The 16,221-nt window shown below is 41.2% G+C and overlaps 2 protein-coding genes across 2 annotated transcripts in view; one reads left to right on the top strand and one right to left on the bottom strand.

Annotated features, from left to right (window-relative positions):
- The window catches only part of LOC137255190 (10 kDa heat shock protein, mitochondrial-like), a 98,578-nt gene that overhangs the window by 56,219 nt on the left and 26,138 nt on the right, over window positions 1-16,221 (bottom strand). The window lies entirely within an intron of this gene.
- Window positions 81-15,473, top strand: LOC137256145 (heme oxygenase 1-like). Its single transcript, XM_067793849.1, has 2 exons — window positions 81-331; window positions 12,553-15,473. Exon 2 carries the CDS (start codon window positions 12,561-12,563, stop codon window positions 13,362-13,364), a length of 804 nt encoding a protein of 267 aa, XP_067649950.1. The 5' UTR covers window positions 81-331; window positions 12,553-12,560; the 3' UTR covers window positions 13,365-15,473.

The raw sequence follows: 16,221 nt of genomic DNA, 5'->3' as shown, positions 1-16,221 counted from the left end.
GCTCCTTTTGTGAGGCAGTACAAAGAATCGATCCCGCGTTATAACGGGCGAGCTAATGAACGACATCTCTGCGCAAGTGCAGTCAGTCGCCGGTTGATTGACGCCATTGTCCATACACTTTGTTTCTAAACGACATGTTGTTCTTTTAACATATCACACGTAATCTTCATTTAAGGCTGAGGTCGTGTCACGTGACTTTACGGTCAAGAGATTGGCCACGCTTTGCCGGCATAAGGCTTACAAGGTAGGTCGGCATTCATTCGCTGCCGGCAAGCCAGAGAACGACATCGGTGGGAAATTTAGCTCTACCGGAAAATCAGCTAACAGCAAGGTAGGGAATTATAAAAGTGAGATATCGATGGTATAAGTTGTTGAATGTGTGATGCTCATTTGCAATGATTGGAACCTAAACCTCACTAAACAATGTCGGTAGATTCGTGAAATATTCGCCCATGAACTTCCTTTTGCCGCCCTACATGTGTGTGGTATTTCCCAAACAATGAGCCGACATCTCTTCATGTGTCGGAAATATCTTCACTGAGAGCACTGTATTCGGGTCATTTGTGGCGAAATATGGTTATTTCTCTTCCATACCTCGGGAAAGAAACAATGATGTAAACAATCATAGCCTTGACAGTTTTGTATACTGAATAATCGTAATTATAGCGAGAGAGTGTTGACTGCCGTTCAAGACGTCTTCTTGTCTTCTGATTTTACAACATAAAGGCTTATTCAGGTGGTTTGATTAAAACTTGGTACTGTAAGATAAACATTGGTTTCTTCACAATTTCGACGCTTTTTCTGTTTCATCGATTTATTTGTTTGAGTTGGGAAATGTGCACATTCCTCCAGAGGTTCAGCCGGACGGAGGCCAAGACTGTAATGTTGTGGAATCCGAGTACAACATACTATCTCATTAACGGCATGGGAGCTCTCTATATATCAGCCATTCATAAGTTTAATCATCACCTACCCAAAACTGATGCCAGCAGATGACTGAACAAAGGCATTGTTCGCTTGCTTCACTTCTTGGACTTCACGCGGTCTCTCTTAACTTGATATTTGGCCTTGGGATTGTTGCCTCATTAGCAGTATGTAAGCAACATCGCCGACTTGATACAGGATAATATACCGTTTAGAATATGCTATCTGTTTGGAATATATCTTATGTACCATTCAACATTTTAATGAGTTCGGTGATTGCATAAAACAGACACGCGTTCATAGTGTTAATCCGAATAATGTAAAAACACATTTGTTTTCAAATATTGAAAAGTAAGTATTTCTTTATTGTATCCCCAGCACAGGACATCAGTCAAGGGGGGGGGGGGGGTGGTACTGTGTTTCAGACTCGTGGATTTGAGAGAACTTAGGAAATCATTTTGTTGTCCTTTGTAGAGAAAGGTGAAGCATGAACACTCAGTGTTTGAACTACAAAGTAGCAATTAACTGCGATATTAAGGACATACTCTAAACCTACGGTGACGTCCCCCCCCCTCCTGTGTGTTTTTACTGCAAACAAAGATACACAAGGTACAGTTCACACGATATATTCACACCAACAATGAAATTATGCTCTCGGCAATTATCGTCCGATTTCACCACAAATGGCGAGACGATATTACTACAATGCCTGAGATATTAACACCTGAGATCTTGTGCAGGTCTACAATTCACCTGAATTAACATTGATTACATGTCTGCGTTACCTTTATTACTAAAACAACACCTTCGGGGGTACGAATACATTCCACAATTCATAGACAATGTATATCCAAGCGTTTTGACTTGGCAATGTTAAATACAATAAATGATTCTTTATACATATATACTATTTATACAGAAATAAATGTATTCAATTAATAGCATACACTTATTAAAGAATTGCTAGCCTTTTTTGCTGTACAATATTGTATTATACAAAAATAAGTAATAAGTAAATACTAATTTAGATGTGTGGATGACGCTGCGTGGAAATGAACTAACACACATTCAGTATACACCTACACACAGATGCCTGCATAACGCCAGTCCTCTGGCTATGTGCGCCAGCGTTATAATATGCTGCCATAAAGCATGGTCGCTCGTGTATCACGCTGGGAGCTCAACCGACATGATACTCCTGGCTTATAGTATTCATATTCTGAATATAACATTGTCCAACTGACACCACTCTCATGTGACAGCTAAGATGACGTCTAACCTGGTTTACTTCTCATGTGACTTAAATTTCGACTTAAACGCCACCCAACGGCGTTATGATCTGCAACGTGCTAATATAACAGGAGTTATCATGGTGGCAGGTGTCGTATATAAATATGCGTATATAGGAGAACTCTTTGGCAAATGGCGATTGTGTAATCATACGCTTTGTCAGCATATTGCATGTTAAATATCACTGGTATATACACACATATACATGTATTGTTAACGGTTATTAGATCGTCGAGTTTTGTTCTGTCTTTTTATGGGGTATCAGTGTTGTTCAATATGCGAAAGTGAACAATATACAGCTATTTGATGTACGTATACTTCTCAGGGTAAAAGAGGTAATCAAATTATCATAAGGGGCTAAAGGGACAGAATATCTGAAAGTACACCCAGTATAATCACCTTCGAGCTTAGCACCCATAACTGAGTATTATAGTACGACTTCTATTGATCGGCCTTAAACAACGGGGATTACGACGGTCCTAACGCCAAGATGGCCCCGTGGGACGCGTTCCGGATTAAGTCCTTGTATTAAACACGTTTGAGGTAGACCTGGTAACATGCCACTGACGTAGAAGAGTGTTAAATATGTATGAAGGATGCTTACCACTTTGAATGTTGTAACAGTTCGCAATCGCGATTAAAACTTGATATTCATTTTCTATTTAGTGGTTGCTTGTGGTCGTTTGTCCACGTATCTCTGCTCGTCTTCCAACCTTTGGATGTGGCTTTTGTGATTGGGTATATTATGAAACAGATTAATATGATTGACTTAAATTTCAGTTAAGCTACATCCTGGAGACACTGGTTACCAGAACGTCATCTCATTAATCGTTTAGTGGGCAGACAAGAAGGGACATATTGTTCGGCAAGTCGAGGTGTTTGTTTGATAGACATAGTTTTATCTGTTTGTAAGACCACCACGTATATTTACAAACCAGATGATATTGTGGCTTGAAAAAAAACTGAGAATACAATCTGCATATTCCATAACTATCTCTGTATTAAGGAAGTGTAATCACGTCATGTTACTTAACCGTGTCTGCAGACATTAGAACGATCTATGACCTTAACACGCCATGTATCGTGATTTTCCTGACATCCCCACATTGCATTCGGGGAAATAGACTGTCAAGCAGGTATTCTAGGGGAAAGCCTGAAGTAAAGCCGCCTTTCTTGACTTACTTTCCTGGCCGCCGCCATATAGCTGGAATATTGCTGAGTGCGCCTTTAAAGTAAACTCACTCACTGACGTACTTCCTTGCGTCAATGGATTAAGTTGTCCAATGCTTAAACGCCTCTTGGCACTGAAGACCGGGTTCGTTTCCCTACGTAAGATGCAGTATGTCAACCTATTTCTTGTCCCCACAATGACATTGCTGGAATTTGAAAACACTGACTGTTTTATGGTTTCGGCTAGAGCATTGCTATGTGCGGTTCAAACGCTAACTCACCATATTACACCACAAGCTGGATGATATGCCTGATTAGTGTTCACGGTTTCAAAATGTGGAGAGGATAGATTTGTCTTTCCTGAACAAAACAGTAACTTATCTAATATGAAAATTGAAAATATAATTAACATGACATTACAAGCGTCAGCTGAACAGTTTTTCGATAACAGTCTTGAAGCATTTTCATAACCTTCTGTATGATATGTTTGTGAACGTATAATGTAAATTTAGAGGAATGTCATTGTTGTAGATTTACGTTGTAAATACACTAGCCTATTTACATACTGTCAGTATGAACTGAAGGCATGCATGTTTACATCCTGTGGAGACTTTTTTTGAAAGTGTTTTAAAACCCCCATTCCCTATACTACTATAGCTCATCAAAGAAATGATAATTTTCATGCGGAAACTATTAAGGATGTAGCTACCATGGAGTCTCACAGTCACTATAAAAAGAAACAGGTATGAGGGGTCGTCTCAAAATCAAAACCAGGACGGCTGAAGCAGTCGGTGGTTGGGGTCGGACTGGGACTGGGGGAGAGAGATATCGGCAAGGTATGATAATTCCACACGGGGAATAAAAGTAGGGAAGTATACAACAATATCCAGTCCTGTCGATCTTCAAGTGGTCATGCCACCTATACATTTTGAGACATTCCAATATGATGCTTTTCTCTGGGTATCAAATATCATTCTCTTTTACATATCTTAACACAAACTTCATGAAAAAAAGACACGTAAGATGTTAATAGATGAGACCTATTCAACACACGTCAAAAAGCACAAAATATCTTTGGGATGACCCCTTAAGCCAGTTGGCAGTGCATGCATTTCATGCCAGGTGAGTCGACGGTCCGTCGTCATACCTGGCTGAGCGACCTAACTACCATCTATAGTCGTATTGTTTTGCCCGATTTTACGAGCAAATATCATTTTCTTCGTTATATAACGACGTTTCTACCGATACTTTCATATAGTTCCGCTATGTGGGGCACAAGGGAATATTCATGCATCAACACTGTACAAAAAAGCCTGTCGTTTCTGCCTTGGACGGAAAACCCCGAATCTGTCAGTACGAGGTGAAATGGGTTGGCCTGCCCCCTCCGCTAATCACAAAATTGAATGTTAACCTATCCGGTGTGGACTCAGACAGACTTGCATGTAAAATCCCCCAGTGGTCGAATAAATTTCGTAAATCATGCATAATAGAATTAAAAACTTCCTTCTGTGTTAACAGTTCATATTTACTGACATCTATTGGCCACTGAACTTGATCTCACTAGGTCGTGATGGATCTTTCTCTACTGTGATATTTTACCTTATTAACCTTTTAATATATTACTTTTATATACATTATGTGCTATATGTATGTAGTGTCTCATCTGCCAGTGTTGGCCGGACACTTTTATAAAGTGTGTAATGCTGTAATAAAATATTTTTCTTCTATTTTTCTTCCTCTTTCTTCATATCCGTTTACGCCTGTCACTGAATGCCCAGTCGGGCCGAACTGAGTAATTTCGACATATCCTGTTTGTGTGTAAATTTGAGGGATACAGAGTAACAGCCTTAAAACAGGTTTGTTTGTGTTTCCTATCTCCGACAGTACTTCATTTCTACATTGCTGGAATGTTGCTTACAGACCTACACAGTCACGTTCGGGGAAAGCGTCCCGAACCCGTTAACATTCGGACTTAAAATCCTCTCAAGTCAATTCTCATACATATAAATGCAAATAAATGTTGCCAGATATAGAAACTGTGTTGTTAGGACATACATCTGTTCCTTTCACTTAAATATGTTATATGTTATATAGCAACGCGAAGACTTTTACTGCCACAGCGTTGTCAGAGAGACAAACAAGGATGTCCTCCTTTCTGATTATGACAAATGCTTCCGCTTTTTTCGGGAGAATGTTAATGAGATGTCTGAAGGAGTAAGAAATTCTAAATAGTCGGAAACATTGTGTTCACTCTAATGAAGTAGCGGACCTCCACACATTCTCTCTCTCTCTCTCTCTCTCTCTCTCTCTCTCTCTCTCTCTCTCTCTCTCTCTCTCTCTCTCTCTCTCTCTCTCTCTCTCTCTCTCTCTCTCTCTCTCTCTCTCTCTCTCTCTCTCTCTCTCTCTCTCGACTGTGGCGGTGAGGCCTTCTTATGCCTTCGTTCTTCTCGCAATCAGTGTGATTGTTTACGTTGTATTTCGTGACCAGAATCCGTTAGACACTGATAAGGATTATGTTTAAACAAGAAAATATCACCGAGGGAATCAAAATTAACATGTACCGTTAAAATTATATCAGTATTTACGCCAATACTATTTATAACCGGGCTAAATATCGCCAGCAAGTAGATCATCACCCTTGGGACTATTTACAAACCCTATTTATCATTTCATTTTTTTTTTCAAGCAATTCTATTTGTTAAAAACAACACTAAATAATTACTTGACAATTTACGTGATTGAAAACGATCTTGGATTGTTTCCACACTGAAAATTTAAGCATGTCTGAACCAGACAATCCAGTGATCAACAGCATGAGCATCGATCAGCTCTCTTGTTATGGAAAAATCAAAACAGTCAAACCGTCAACGGCATTATTCGATCTATCCTTAAGTACCAAAGGGGTGGAACAGTGTCTTGAATGTATTTCATTTACTATTTATATCTACTCAGGTGTCCCGCTTCCTTGCGTCACATCTAAGTATATAGTCACATAAATTACATACTGAAGTTGCAAGATACCATAATATACCAAGGGAAGAAAGAATATGTGTCCATTGTTGTTTTAAGTCTGAATCGAATAGAAGACGAATACCATTTCGTTTTGATTTGTTCCAGATATATCACAGAACGTATAAATTACATGAATAGATATTATTGACAAAAACTCTAGTGTCTATAAACTTGTACAATGACATGTATGCAAAAATAATAAAACCACTGTAGTCATGTAAATCTACTACGGTTTTGACCCGTGAAGGTCCGAGGTAGGATAGGCCTTCAGCCACCCATTCTGGCCATAAACAACGACTCTGGTTGTCGTAAGAGGCGACTAACGGGGGTCGGGTACTCAGAGTCGCTGACTTGGTTGGCACATATCATCGTTTCCCATTTGCGTAGATCGATGCTCATGTTGTTGATCACTGGATTGGCTTGTACAGACGCGATTATTTACAGACCGCCGACATATAGCTGGGATATTGCTGAGGGCGGCGTAAAACTAAACTCAATCACTACAGGCACTTGGACTTGGACTACTCAGTACACAGAAACGACAGGACAGTAGGACAAGTAAAAGATACGTGTGGTGAATACAAGAGAAAATAACCGTGTAATACAAGAATAGAAAGATAGGTGGACACCAGATCACTGACACCTGGTGTTCGCAGACTGCAGAATTACGTTATGGTTACGATGCCATGCGTGGAACTGTTCAGTTTCTCAATTGCCCTGTGTGGAAATGTTCATTTTCTCAATTGCCCTGTGAGGAAATGTTCAAACGGTGTATTTTCACAACCCTGAGACATATTTTTAAATATAAGTGTATCTCTCAAGACCATATTTCAATGTTCAAAAGGACTGACGTGAACTAGACGCCCGCCTTAAGACATACAGCTTCGCACAAAATCGTCTGTGGGGAAGATATCAAATAAATATCTCCGTGAACGAAGGTACTAAATTCACAGTCACATGCCGAACAAACCAAACTGTAAATTTGTAAACATGAAGAATATGGAAATAAAGAAAATCAGTTACATAAAGTACCTGATGTTATTCAGGTCTCATTATACATGCATTCTATTTTTCAATGTTATATAACATGTATGTGTTTTCAAATACACATGGACGAGATATGGCTCACTGCCTGCATTCAGACAGCAGCAGTGAGTAAACAGACAGCCCGGTGGATGTCACCTTGGTTGCACAAAGGAATAACCTGCTTCGTGCACGTTGTTTGGATATCAGTTTTATTCATTATTATTATAGGAATAAAAAAATCCGAGCGTTTTTGTTCGGGATCCGGGGTGTGTGAATTGTGCTGAGAATAAGAATCATGTTATATGCATGGCTGGTTGGCTGTTTGGCTGGCTGATTGTCTGGTCGTCATGGAACCCGATGTGACAGGTGCTTTCTCAACGTTTCAAGACCTATGTCATATTTGTCTTAAAACTAATTGTTAGATACAGTCGAAATGCTGAAATTGCTGTCTGCTCTCCTTAAGTGCTGAAATAGCCATCCAGACGCTAAGATATCAGTGTGTCCACCTAGACTACAAGATTACTGTCTACGTTCCCTGTGTGCAGAGGGTGTTTTCTCCCGGGACGCTGATTTGTGGTTTCCTTTGAAGGTTAGGTACAGATCAGGAGTAGTTCACTCAAGGGGAGCACGCGTCGCACAAAAGAAACATGTCGCATGTCACCTACAACTGACTGAAAAGTTGACAGTAATAATCAGCAGGGTGCTAATATTGAACACCGTTCATATCTTTGGTGTAAATGGAATTGATAATGGAGTCACATTCCATTTCGAAATGACAAATGCACAGCTAGATGAGAGATTCACTCTCGGCAGTCGTTACTTGGTTGTTGGAGGGTTCATGCACTAAGACAACAAGAGAAAACGAGAGTGAAAATCTTGGATATTTATTGTGCATATCCACTGCATCAGCAACGAATGACATCGTCACCATGGAGAAAGACGAATACAATCATCAAGGCTCACCCAAATACCTTCAAGATAGCGTCGTTCCTGTCAAGAGAACAGACCAACACTGAAAACAAGCTGGTCCAAAGCGTCAAAAAAAAAACAAACTTGGGACCCGTGAAGATCCCGGGGTAGAATAGTCCTTAGCAACCCATGCTTGAGGCGACTAACGGGATCGGGTGCTCAGGCTCGCTGACTTAGGTGACACATGTCATCAGTTCCCAGTTGCACAGATCGATGTTCATATTGTTGATCACTGGATTGTCTGGTCGAGACTCGATTGTTTACAGACCGCCACCATATAGCTGGAATACTGCTGAGTGCGGCGTAAAACTAAACTCAATCACTACAGGCACTTGGACCTGGACTGGATGGCATCCGTCACAGCTCAGACAAGGAACACTGTCCGCTGTACAGTTTGCTGATTCAACATCCTACCTGTTGCATTTGGGTTTAAATCTGTGGATCAATCTGCGTGAAAAATGCTTGCTATATGTGTCATGAATACGCATCAGATATGCGATGTATTTATTATGTATTTATTTATTAATTTATTATGTATTTATATAAATGTCGTGTGTTTACTTATGTGAATCGTTGTAAAATCGTTAAGATGTATTTTATGAGTTGATGAGTGCTTCAAGTATGGAAATAGACTGATAAAAATATAAGCTGTTGCATACTGCTGAGTATCCTCTTCCAACAGCTCATTGATCCTTCATTGTCCTCGTTATTCTGTATTATATGGTATAATGAAACTAGTTTCAGGCCCCCGATATTTGTTTTTACTCAACCGTGAAGTCTGGTCGAAAGTTCGGCGTTATAAGTCTGAGCTCACTCATAAAATTCCAATTTTACATAATATATGCGAAGATAACTGTCTACCCTCTCTAAATGCAGAGACTACTCTCAAATGCCAACATTTCTTTCTTAATGACACGATTACTTCCTACCCTCTCTAAATGCAGATATTACTCTAAATGCAGAGATTACTCTAAATGCAGAGATTACTCTAAATGCTAACGTTATTACCTAATCCTGGCACGAACTACTGGCGCCGTAAGATATGGCATTGTATGATCAGGCACAATACCATATATGAAGTCATATCTGTATGCCTATTAAATCAGAAGTAGCATTTGATTTTAATATGTATGCCATATATACTGGACACAAATAGTAAGGGATATATGTCAATTTTGAAATTATGAATGACGATCTATCTACCCACTAACCCTCTGATGCAATATCAATGTTAAAAATACCAGTATCCCTAACTTATTTTGTCCAGTATATATAATGAATATGTGTCGTTGCCCGCAAGTCTGTTGCCCCCCCCCCCCCCCCCCCCCCCCGTGATATTGCTTGAATATTGCTAAAAGCGGCATAAAGCCATACTTACTCACTATTATAGTATCACAAGTAGCATCGTATAGATATTTCAATGTTTCAATGGCGTGTGTTGCGTCAGCAAGGTTTCGCTTAGATAATGTTAGTATTTTCACAGCCTAAAAAGATGACTCATCAGCGTAGTAACTGAATGTTTTTTGTGGAATGTTGTTGGACCAGACTGAAATCATCATCAATTTTACGTCAGTGAAGCGCTACCTGCAACGACACGGGGACTTCAAACATTGCATCCATGTGCTGAATCGAATCTGGGTTTACGGCGTGACGCGCGAGCGTCTTGACAACTGGACCACACCACTGTCCCTCAATCCAACCCGACGCTGCCGATGATACTTTTATTATTACTCCGGTCAGTGGATCGCTTGGGTGAGGAGTCAGTCACGTCCCGCCTGGTACCCATTAACTGCTGTGTGAAGGGACATATTTCAGTGTGCGGCAGATTAATGTCATTGTCAAGCTGCAACACTCGGTCATCCATCCAACGACCGTACGACGTTGTTTTTACGTTCACGTGACGTGTTTCCGTGTTCAGGGCAACAGGACTCCATTTGATGCGCAACGCAAACAGCCACGTGACCGAAAACACCAACCCTCAAACCACTTAAAGGATATTTTTCATTTTACCTATCCTTCAGGTTATACCCGTGGGGTGTATTTTGGAAATGGAGAGTTTACTATACTCCCACAAAAAAAATCACAAGCATCCACAAGAGGAAGATTGCGTGTCGTTACACCCAGTACTCGTGATGAATTAACGCATACTAATCAGAATCGCAGCGGTCCAGTTGTTCCCTCTTATGTAACCTACTTTCAGACCCATGCGGTATAACGAGGTGCACTCGGGGGAAAAACCACTGTCACCACAAACAACCTATCAGGCCTCAAGGTTTCTCTCCCAGGGCCTGAATGAACAATTGCACGTTCCCTTCAATTCTGTCTGCACTGCAAAAGCTTCAAATGAAGCGGGACTGGACTGTCCTGAAATTTTGAATCTCTCCACGCGCGTTTTCCCTTTCAAGTTGAGACAACGCGTTGTCTGCCTCAATCTGAGTTGACGCTAAGGTATGTTGATTATCCTTTGATCTCTTTTTTTTGTCGGGGGTGGGTGGTTGTTTCACTGGCTGCTGCTACATGATGTTGCCTTGCACTTTCCTCCGATATGTGATTTAAACATATTGATTTTCAATGAAAGGAACCGGATTGGTAAACAAGCATAAGCTTTTCATGAATACTGCTCCGGAAACAATGGAAGGAAGATTATACATGTCATGGTGAATGTACAATGTGCACGATGCATATATGTTGCAAAGTCCGACATATTTTCGAAAGAATCAAGTAACCTTTTTTTATACTTACCACGTGAATTTCTTAACTGTTATTGATAACCTTGAAATCAAACAAATAGGTTTGTGATTGGTTTTATTTCGACCACTCAAGTTTCCTCTGGCGATTGGATCCACCTGTGTTGGCTGTAAATTTGAATTCCATTTTAAATGGAATTGTTAAAGTCCGTTCGGTTAATGGAGAAGCACGTGGACAAGTACAGGCAAAGTCATTGATCCATTAACCTGTGCCGGCACCGTCTCCGGTAGTTCTCGCACACCTGGCTGTCTTTATATTTGCACTCCTCCCTCGTAACAAATAATGAACTACGTCAGTATATCAATGATAGTCTGTGAAAGAACTTGTTCTATTTGTAGGGCATAAGTTCTGCAAAAACCTCACAGAGGTGGTCTGATGTTTTAATTATGATCAACGTTTCTTTGAGTATAAGATGTTTATTCACCGGTCCGCTTTTGAGCCAAACAGTCTGTAGTCGACATGTAATCTTTTATGCGTGTCGTATGAAATGATGTATCAATAAACATAAAGAATAGACCATATACTAGTAACTAATGTTGTCTGCCTGAAATATAAGCCGGAAAATAAGGTGACGGAACCTCCGTCAAAGCGACTATGGATATTGGCGTCCAAGGGTCCCTAGACAAGCTAGAGTTGTGGCTGGACAGGTCAACAGGTTCCTCGGATATCTTACCTGTAGGTGCAGGGGCTGTACATCGAGATATACTGAATTATGCAAGAACCAGATAATTGGCTCCGAGCGAACATATGTGAATAGTTCATGACACCGAACCACTCTGACCGTCGTCCGAAATCTTGTTTGCTCAGCGTCAGTAATGTCGTTATGTGGTGTTCTATAACGGGAAACTGTTGACTTGACCCAGCCACACCCTGGTAGCCCCTCGATCACATCCTTGTGCATCCAGGTTAACTTTGTTTCCTTATTCAAGATGGCTAAGCGGGTGTTTACTTGACAAAGACGACAAGCACAGTAAGACCGAATTCCTCAAGACTTATGAGCGGGTTCATAAACAAATATTACATAACTAGGCGAAGTTTATCTCACGTTCATGTGGATATTGTATCAGTGGGTGATCATCTCCCTCGTATGCCTGAGGGGTGGTGGGTAGCCGAGTGGTTCAAGCGTTTGCTCGTTACACCGAAGACCAGGGTTTGATTCCCCACGAAGGTGCGATGTTTGAAACCCATTTCTGGTGTCCCCCACCTTGATATTGCTGGAATATTGCTAAAAGCGGCTTAAAACCAAACTCTCACTCGTGTGTCTGAATAGTAGCCGTGGATACAAGAGTCCGGGTTTCATTCTTTACATAAACATGTTCTTTCCATCCTAACATTTGTGCTGCATATAATGCGAAGAGTTGAAACCTAGACCTAATCTTGATACTGTTCTAACTACAGTTCTGTTACTTTCAGAAATCATCATGGCGGGAGAAGACGTGATTGAAACCACCCAGAAGAAGGATATGTTGGCGATGGCGATGCTGAAGGGGACGATGGACCTCCACGACAAAGCCGAGAAGTGTTCCTACATCCTCAGGATGATAGAGAGCCGGATCACCAGGCCACAGTACCGCCTACTCCTCGCCGACCTGCACGTCATCTACTCCGCCCTGGAGGAAGAGACGGAACAGCTGAAGGAAGACCCCATATACGGCCCCATGTACTGCCCGGATGAGCTGAACAGAGTGAAGAATCTGGAGAAGGATTTGCATTACTTCTACGGTCCAAACTGGAGGAAGGCGGTCACTCCTACAAAAGCGGCTTTGAAATATGCGGACCATATACACGATATCGGACGGAGGAAACCCTGTCTGCTCCTTGCTCACTCTTTCGTGCGTTACCTCGGGGACCTCTCGGGTGGCCAGGTTCTGAAGTTCAAGATGTCTCGCTGCATGTCCATGCCGGCCTCTGGAGAGGGCTTATATTTCTACCAGTTTGACAAAGTTCAGAACGCCATAAGGTTGAAGAATTACCTGATGGGAAGAATCAACAACCTGGAGGTGGAGCCTGAGCTGTACAACGACCTTCTGCAAGAGGCTCGCCTTGCCTTCCAGCTCAACATTGACGTGTTTGAAGAACTGGAACCAATAGCAGAGAGAATCAACAGACTTAGGAACCCACCCCAGAACATCGTGCTGTTTGAGAAAATTTGGCAAGCGTCTACGGTTATGCTGTCATTTGCTGTCATGTACAATCTGTCCAACACGCTTTCCGCCGTTGTGTGAATGTCTCGGTGGCTTCTGAGGTTTCCTTTATGCCGTGTCGTATGAAAGCCAGTTGGTCTGCACTGTCTGTCGTCGATAACCGGACAGGAACTTGTTTGACTTCCACACACATCATGTTAAATAACTGGCAAAGTGACGCTGGTCAAGGATAGGACTGATAATCTCAGCCTAAACATGGAATCAAGTAACCATAAGAACAAGAAATAATGGAATGATGGAGGTGTTTGGCGTGTTGCGAGCCATGTTCACAAAATAGCTTTGTTACCATAGTAACTATTGACTTGTAGTGCTATATTTAATTCGTTAAAGTACTATTGCGAGTGTAATTGAATGAATATCGTGTCTCCATTGACATAATTGTGCATGTTTCCTGGTGTATATATCTGTATAACTGACGCGTTTATGTTATTTCCCCTTTTGACGAAACTATCTATTCAGAACAGAACATATATGTACCTCGTTATAAGACGCGTAATACATCTAACAGCCCGCCGTCTTAGTATTTGAAGGCCAACACACAGAACAAAACAGGTTAATGACCATCAATGTGTTTTATGTGAAAATATAGAATTCTGTGCAGAGTTTTCAAGAAAAGAATGTGATTAGCGATGTGGTATATATCTTTTATGTAACTTATCATTTGTTTATTATTATCCGAGTTAGGGTGTTGATCACGATCTTCCCTTTATAAAGCTGTGAGTGTTTTGTGTGTATGCATCTGTATATCCAGGTGTGTATGTAACATTCACCTTATATAGTTGTTTTAACTATAGGTTTTAATAATAGCCATGTAAACTTTCTGTCCCACATATTTTGCAGATTTTCAGTTGATGTTTTTTATTTGTGTTTCTTTTAAAATTGAACAGCGGCACTTTTACGTGTATGGAAACGAATGGCTTGTGATATCCAAACTGAAGTTGTGACCCGCACGTGGTGTTGGGACCTTTGTGTTTGCCGTCATGGTGTGAAATCTGAAAATTATAGAACAACATTAGAACTTATCCCAATTGCCGTATTATTACCTGTAATTACGCCACCAGTGTCGTGGCGTGGACATCGGCATCAACTGGGGGCCTTTGGTAACCACAGGCTCCTTTCACACGGCACTAAGGTGATACCAAAGGTCAGCTTAGTGTAATGTTAAAGAATGAGAGTTAAGGTTAATCTTAGTGGGAGTTGCTTCGTGAAAGGAGTCTCACGTGCTCTTTTCACAAAGCAACCTTTACTAAGGTTAACCTTAACTCCTATTCTTTAACATTGTTTTAAGGTTACCTCAATGACTTACGACCACCTTAGTGCTGTGTGAAATGAGGCCTGGGATCTTTTGGTTTGACGCCATGAACTACATTAGAACTTACGCTCATTACCGTATTGTCACCGGTAATTACGCTACAAGGTTCCAGTAGCGTGGGCATAGGTGGAGAGCCTTTGCGACAAGTTCATGCTGACATACTATATGACGTGGATAGCATACTTTTGTCACTGACATTATTTTTAAAGTTTAATTTTATACCTGTAGCCATGCTCAGTAATGTTTTTGGCTTAGAGACAGTGTGAAACCCGCCGGTTGTGGTTGTGCGGAATTGCGCAGATCAGCGTATTTCTCGGTTTCCTTCGGTACCACTCGTGTCTTTCCGGGACCTGTCGGCCTCCATCTTCATGCTGATAGGGTTTATTCCTAAGAATCTACATCGAATCAATAGCCTTCGTTCTTGTCGCTCCGATCAGTGCATTCCTTTACATTTTCTCAATCACGAAATTACTTTCTTCGATCAACTTGGACTGTATGGGTCAACATCTGATGACAACCCGTATTCTTCGACCGGATTATATGTGGCTGTACGCACTTTTTGACTGGTTCATCCTGCTCTTCCACATACCGTCTCTGGACGGGGTCACCTTGACATTGTGGGAAAACGCGAGAAGTTACGAATGGGTTTGACCCATGCAATTATAAAGCTAACTGGATTAATGGATCTGCAAGTTCATATCTTTGATCATGTTGCACCGAAGAAAGTGTGATTTTACATTGTGACATTGGTATGAATTTTAGAACATCTCTATCTAATTCGAAGTAAGAGATTAATAAACTTAACTTACTTATACTTATATTATGTTTTGCTCAATTATTGTTTAATTCCGAGGGCGTCGTGAATGGAACATCTGCGTTGTTTGTCAGATCCACTACCAATACCATGAGGTATTGAAGGATGACCCTTGTTTGCTGAATGGTGTTTTACACGAACAGGTTAAAACGCACGGATTCAGTATGTGGTATTCCTGTTACACAGCACCATTGGTTAGCACTGAAACGACTGCTGTAAGCCTGGAATGCTGCCAACAGATCCCTGCTTGTTGTTATGTTGGTGCAATGATGTTGAACTGGGTACTAGTACGTCATCCGATCCACAAAGTGTTCAGTCTTTACGACCTGTCGTAACTCTTGTTGACCATAGGTGTACTCACGCCGAAGGGCTACGGACGCGTGGGTATGGAACATGAACGTGTACTATATGCGTCTCGGCTGACGACTCCCTGGTTCGATTCCCACATGGGCAAATTTGTAAAGCCCATTTCTGGTGTCCCAATCGTGATATTTCTGGATTATTATAAGTGGCGTTAAACCATTCTCACGCACACGCACACGCACACGCACACGCAAACGCACACGCACACGTACTTACTCGATCGCTCAATCGCTCGAGTATCTATATTGTACACTACCCATCATCAATTTAGACTCATTAGTGTAAATGGAGCCACTTTCTTCAATCAGCTGTTTTGAACTAGACGTTTGAACTACGACATGAACTAATGTATTGCAAACATTTTCGCGATTTTTAAACACTTTTAAAGA

This window comes from Haliotis asinina, chromosome 11 (assembly GCF_037392515.1).
Source record: "Haliotis asinina isolate JCU_RB_2024 chromosome 11, JCU_Hal_asi_v2, whole genome shotgun sequence".
Lineage (NCBI taxonomy): Eukaryota > Metazoa > Mollusca > Gastropoda > Lepetellida > Haliotidae > Haliotis > Haliotis asinina.
Note: the sequence above shows the minus strand (reverse complement) of the source record. Positions and strands in the feature narration are given on the sequence as shown.